Genomic DNA, 6,034 nt, shown 5'->3' with positions numbered 1-6,034 from the left:
TATTGAAAGGAGATTTGGCGGGCGGCGATTCTATGAACAACGAATTCTAACAAAGATTTATTGATTTAGCGCCCTATTGTTTTTATCACGTTCCTTTTAACCCGCTCATCATATTCGTCACTCCAAAGGGCGGAAAGAAGGAAAAAAACGTGTCGGGCTACGACTAAAGATACCCGACGAAGAAACAATAGTCAAAGGATACGCCTGGTCTTCAACTATATGAATTGGACCGCGTGATCATCAACTTTTGATTCCCGAAGCCGAGTTGGTCGATGCAAATTGAGATACCACCAAATACGATACGATAAGGAAAATCTACTACGGCTCACTCCCTAGAGGAGATTGAAACCAAGCTTATTACTTGATTCTCATTCTCTCTTGTCGTTGATCGGGTTGAGAGAATTGGACTCTTGGCTCCATTACATTAACATAACTAATTTTCGACTACGTTCTTGCGACACCTCTTGAACGTCATCATCATGTCTCTCCGCCAATTTACCGTCGCGGCCGTTTTGGCCTTCGCCACCCTATCCACAGCTACCAAGGAGAAGGCTGCGCAAGATCCCATAGTCGGTACCGATACCGTCCATGGTTGTTACAAGTCGTATGGAACGATGACGCACCAGACAACGGATAACTTCAACTCGCAGGGTGCATGTGCAGGACTGTGTCGTTCGAAGAACTTTGTCGCTGGTGCTTCTAACTCGGTCGATTGCTGGTGTGGTGATGAATACCCTAACAAGGCCGATCTCGTGGATGACGACCAATGTACCGAGCCTTGCCCTGGTTTCGGTGACGATGCTTGTATGTGGCCTAGTTTTTCTATAATTGGATTGAATGCGCGGCTAACTTATCCTTAGGCGGTGGTCTTAATACCTACACTGTTTACAACACTGGAAAGCGAGTATCTGTCGGCGAAGCATCGCAGATCGGCTCTTCCAGTTCATCCAGCAGCTCATCTAAGACTAGCTCCGCTTCTTCGCCAGCTAGCACTTCTGGTAAGATACCGTTTCTCGAATTACCCCTTGGTCTGGTGCTAACTAAGTCATAGATACTATCGAGACGATTACCGCCTCATCTGATCCCGACAACAACAAGTCGACTCCTAACGTAGCGGGCATTGCTGGTGGTGTGGTTGTTGGTGTTGTCGCTGTAGGAGCTCTGATTGGAGGTGGCTTTTTCTGGATGCGCCGAAAGAGAAACGCCGAGATCGAAGAGGAGCACCGACGAAATGCCGCTGTCAATGCGTTCATCAGCGGTGGTAAGCCCCCCTCTAGCAGCGGTGGTCTTTCGATGTCCGACTCCCGACTTGACCCCGTTATGAACCGGCGAATGAGCGACGGCAGCATCGCCGACAACCAAGATTACTCGCGGAGAATCCTGAGGGTATGTAATCCCAGCGTATCAGCGCCTTCTATCTCCGAGGTCTAACCCCCCTTTCTAGGTTACCAATGCTTGAAAACCCTCGCATCGCAAATATCACGATGAACGACTTCCGCTTTGTAACACTTTTTATTCACATCGGCATTGACGGCGTTTCATGGTGGCCATTCGTCATTGGATGATCGATCGGACACGACGATCCCAGGCGTTATTATGTATTGAGGTGTATGGAACAACACATTGGGTCACAGTATAGGGCGTGACCGTCAGCTTAGATCTTACCGATGAAACCCTCCTACGCCGTCCTCTCCTTTTATTTTGCACATGGTCGACTTGGCCGCGTCGGCTATGTGCAGTTCGACATCAACTTCGGAATTCTCGCGAGATCTACTAGGGCCCGAGCCCAATTGAATGAAAATGGGGTGGTGGCGAATCACTAGGCGGATGATTTGCGTTATAAACCACTTTGTGCAGACGTGAGATAGTTAATAGAAGACCAAGCCGAAAATTTTGACATGGCCTTCGGAATTTTGAGCAGGAATGCCGCCTTGACTTGTGCGCGAAGAGTTCTGACAGGGGATTAGGCATCAGTGTCATTGAAGGGGACTTTGCTGTATATTATTCAGATAGTCCGAAATGACTATGCACTTGCTTGTGGACGCTATAGTAACTTTTGGAAAGTGTTTATGGCCAGCCGTCAAGTGACGTATAATCCACGTTTGTATTATGACCCTTTTTGGCCCCTTGGCCGTATCTAGCCTACCTAGGTAGTAGTTAATTAAACCAGAAAATGTACATGTAATACACTCGACAACTTCTGGACGAATGTTTTTTGAGACAGACGGAGTTATAGATGAAACAATGGGATTATACTCGTCGTTGATGGGAAATATCGCCGTCGGGTTGTAACACCTCATCTTTCAGATCTGGGGCTTTTTGACGACATGATTTTCCAAGGGTCTTTTTTCCCTCTTTTTTTCCTCCCAGGGTTCCCGAACGCCGAATGGGCAGGGCAGGACAGGATATGGAAACGTGGGAAATCCCCAGATTTGGACAGTCGCCCGGTTCGGGCTGTGTGTTAGGCTATCGTGGGTTAGGTTGCCCCTACGACGATCTTCCTCGCGCGCGTGGCTTCTTCGGCTCTGAAGTACCGAATGCGGCGGGTTGACTGCGCTGTTGAGGTCGATCTTTCGTGATGACCCTGCGGGAAATGACGATGGGATCGTCGTTGATGAAACGGAGGGAATGAATATCTTAGGGGTCCTTGATTGATGGAGGTGGGGATGGGTGGCTCCTGGGTTGTGGTTGGAGAGTAGATTAGTCGCCTGACCGCTTGTGTATACTATTAGTATAAGCACCGGCCTGGTGGTGCTATGTGACGGTGCTGGGAGTTTGATGATGGTGTTTCGATATGCTTGTATCAAACCTGGGTGAGGTCGAAGTTGAATTATGTAATCTTATAAGTGGGATGTACCTTGTACCTTTTTCAGGCGCTCCTTCTGATTTTTATGTGGCCAGTGCGCAAACTTTAAGTCACGTGCTCTCGAGATTTTGGAAAATGTGACATGGTTGATTTGGTCTTGTCGCGTTAGTCAATTCCATAGTCGCGACTTCAATTCCAACGACAGCTATCCACATCAGTAACAAACACGTCGTGGAATTGATATTCCTTCGTACGATGTGTTGAGAAGAAATTTAATGGGACTATTGATGTAATTCGGGTTTCGTTGAGCTGCTTTCTCCTAGTTCTACACTCGTCGGCAACAGCTTCGTTTGAAGCTTCTGCCTGCTTCTCACGATGGCTCCATCCACGGTCCCTCGTGTCCGCCGGACCGCACAGAATATTCAATACACGTATGTACCTTGGATTTGGATCTGCTATACTAGATTGCTTTCCTCTAACATCTTCTGCTTCATAGGTATAACCTCACTCGTCATATTCACGCCGTTCAGACCTACCCAGTTCTCTCGCCCCAAGGCGCTACCATTCTCATCTATGGGCACGAAAATGGTATAACGATTGTCTGGCGCGGAGGACGAAAGTTCAAGGCCGAGGTTGTTAAAGAAGCCGAACGCGGCCCTACGGGCAAACAAAATGGAAAACCTGCTACAGATGCTGTGATGATTATCGATTCCGACGAGGAGGATGCCGCACCAGCTGGAAAGGGAGCAACATTCGTTGATAATCCACAGTTCGAGGAGGATATTGACGAGGACGCACCATACCCCGAAATCGTTCAGACGCTTGATCTCGAGTTCGGCACTGCCGTGCTCAATCTCGCGGCATTGCCTTTAACGGCATGCACAGCAGAGGATGCAGCATGGGGAGGTACGGATATCCTGAAAGATAGGATGGTGTTTGCAGCCTCCTGCGCCACCCGCGAGGTTTTTCTTATGACTTTACCTCTTGTTCCACCTTCTCCCCTTAGCAAGGCAAGGGCAGAGTTACAGGAGAGTTTAATGGCTGGAAAAGCTGGCAACGGTAAATGGGGGGAGACGATGACTCTGCTTAATGGGCAGATAAAGGGCAGTGATAGCCTAGCGATGACTCTCATTAGATCGAAGGCCGCGTTAGAACGGAACAAGCCAACGGAACGATCACGTTCGGAATCTAGAGCACTACCAAGAGTCGTAGTAGCCGCGCACTCCCCCGAAGCCTCGGGTGCGTTACGACTATGGGATGTTCCTCTTGAAGAGTCATCTAGGACCGGCCAACGTATCGAACCCTTCCAAACCGAATTCCTACCTAAGCCTCTCACGTCTATCTCCTTCAATCCTACCCACTCAACCCAACTGCTATGCAACGCCTCACCTGAAGCTGTTAGGATATACGATTATGCGCTTGCCTCGATGCCCCCCGACGACTTATCCGAAGGTCCCTTCCCGTCACAGGGCTCTTGGCTCATATCATTCTACCCACCGTTCTCCCGACCCGCTTCCTCACGAAAACCGATACTTGCGGCATCTTGGATCGCCCATGGCCGTGCTATTCTCGCTCTACTTGCGGATGGCCAATGGGGTATTTGGGACATCGACGGTGTATCTCCTCAGGGTCCTGCTCTGTTTGGTCGACCCGCATCCGGCATTCGTGGCGACGCGTTGACGGAATTCAACGTCACCGGCTATGTTGAAGGCACGAGCCCCTTACGAAATCCTGCTTCTCAACGCACGTCTGGCGGTGCTTCCGATTTTGTACCTATGACCCCTCATTCTAGGCGCGATGCTCTGGCAACTGCCCATGGCCCCGAACGCCTGTCATCCGTTAAAGGAGGCATCGTGGTGACCCCGCTACCGGCTAGTACGACAACAGCGGCCGATGAAAGCGTTGCCCTGTGGATTGGTGGTCCGGAGCATATCTTCGTCATACCCGGTGTTCTGAAATTCTGGGATGCACAGATTCGTAAGGGTGTCGGCGGGGGTGTTAATCTCTTCAGCGGCGCGCAACCTACTCGAATGGTTCGGTTAAATGATTTGAGCGTTGGGCTTATGGGCGAACGTTGCACAGGCGTTGGTGCTATTGTTCGTTTTGTGGAGAATGGTGGCGCAGGCTCATCTGGTAACGAGGGCCTTCCCGTTGAACTGTTGGTGTGCGGCGAGGCTCGTCTAGTGATTGTTAGGGAGAGCGAGACGGTCGTCGGAACCCGAATTGGTGGTGTGATGGGCCGCCGAAAGAGATTAAGTGAACGGGCAAAGGAGAATAGCGCTATCGTCGTCTATCCTCGACCGGAGCAGCCCGGAAGCGTTGCCTATAACTTATCTGTCGGTCCCCGACGAAAAGCTTCGAGATCTGCGGTAGACGGGTTGTTTGACGAACAATCAACAAGCAGCAATCCCACACCGGTACCGACGGGACAAAGGCCTATGCAATTACCAACGAGACCAAGATCCGGCTTTTCATTCGCGGAAAGCTTAAGTGCTGCAGCGGATGTCGAGCAGCAGCAGGAGGAAACCGAAAGAGACGTCGAGGTCGAGATGCTGGATATAATGGAGATAGATCGCGAGCTGGACGTCCTTGACAGTGGTAGAGGAAGAGGCCGTAAGAAGGTGATCTTCGACTCATAGCTTTCGAGGGGCATACATAAACTACGGCAGCACGATTGATGGGAGAGATGGTGCAGACGATGTACGATACCGATACCCTATGCTAACATCTGGGGAGTTTGGGCTTGCGGTCTCTCGCCGGAGGTAGTGAATTACGAATAATACTCAGGCCCCCCTTTATTGTGTTTTGCTTGCTAAACCATTTATGTCTAGGTTGTCGACCCCTCGCCCCTCTTCATTCGATGAATTATACTCTTAATACCTCCATTCCTCACTTCGACAGTTCCAGCGAACTTCTCTATAACCCTTCTCAAATTCCCCTCCTTTCCCATCCTCCGCGCGGCAAGGTGGAGCACAAGGCGAGATCATTCCTTGAAGCTCTGTAATCCATGCGGTACATCGAATGGGCCACCCTCTTTTTTCGGGTGTCCCACGTATCCTTCCTTTTTTTCATAAAAAGGAAAACGCGATACGCGCCAACGGTCCCAGGGGGGATTCACGGGTGGGGGCTGGGTTGGTTCGGCTTTTTATGCGAATTGACCGTTTGCCCTCCCGTCCCCTAATAGGCCCTGTTAGCTCTCCTGCGGATGCGGGAGGGGGGGCTTGAGGG

General features: G+C 50.4%; 2 protein-coding genes across 2 annotated transcripts; both read left to right on the top strand.

The window, feature by feature from the left end:
* The first annotated feature begins 229 nt into the window (after positions 1-229).
* Positions 230-1,563, top strand: GGS22DRAFT_117704 (uncharacterized protein). Its single transcript, XM_047958140.1, has 4 exons — positions 230-804; positions 861-998; positions 1,052-1,386; positions 1,445-1,563. The coding sequence occupies exons 1-4, from the start codon at positions 480-482 to the stop codon at positions 1,457-1,459; spliced, it is 813 nt and encodes a 270-aa protein (XP_047820632.1). The 5' UTR covers positions 230-479; the 3' UTR covers positions 1,460-1,563.
* Positions 1,564-2,974: 1,411 nt separating this feature from the next.
* GGS22DRAFT_117674 (uncharacterized protein) lies at positions 2,975-5,752 on the top strand. Its single transcript, XM_047958139.1, has 2 exons — positions 2,975-3,237; positions 3,303-5,752. Exons 1-2 carry the CDS (start codon positions 3,182-3,184, stop codon positions 5,443-5,445), a joined length of 2,199 nt encoding a protein of 732 aa, XP_047820631.1. The 5' UTR covers positions 2,975-3,181; the 3' UTR covers positions 5,446-5,752.
* Positions 5,753-6,034: the final 282 nt, after the last annotated feature.

The sequence above is a fragment of the Annulohypoxylon maeteangense genome, assembly GCF_022496945.1.
Source record: "Annulohypoxylon maeteangense strain CBS 123835 unplaced genomic scaffold GGS22scaffold_5, whole genome shotgun sequence".
Taxonomy (NCBI): domain Eukaryota; kingdom Fungi; phylum Ascomycota; class Sordariomycetes; order Xylariales; family Hypoxylaceae; genus Annulohypoxylon; species Annulohypoxylon maeteangense.
This window is presented reverse-complemented; position numbering and strand designations above follow the sequence as displayed.

Excerpts from the sequence above, each read along its gene's own strand:
- GGS22DRAFT_117704 (XM_047958140.1), top strand. The coding sequence starts at position 480 with ATGTCTCTCCGCCAATTTACCGTCGCGGCCGTTTTGGCCTTCGCCACC. Across the intron at positions 805-860 it reads TGGTTTCGGTGACGATGCTT|GCGGTGGTCTTAATACCTAC; the intron begins GTATGTGGCCTA and ends ACTTATCCTTAG. Across the intron at positions 999-1,051 it reads TTCGCCAGCTAGCACTTCTG|ATACTATCGAGACGATTACC; the intron begins GTAAGATACCGT and ends ACTAAGTCATAG.
- GGS22DRAFT_117674 (XM_047958139.1), top strand. The coding sequence starts at position 3,182 with ATGGCTCCATCCACGGTCCCTCGTGTCCGCCGGACCGCACAGAATATT. Across the intron at positions 3,238-3,302 it reads GCACAGAATATTCAATACAC|GTATAACCTCACTCGTCATA; the intron begins GTATGTACCTTG and ends TCTGCTTCATAG.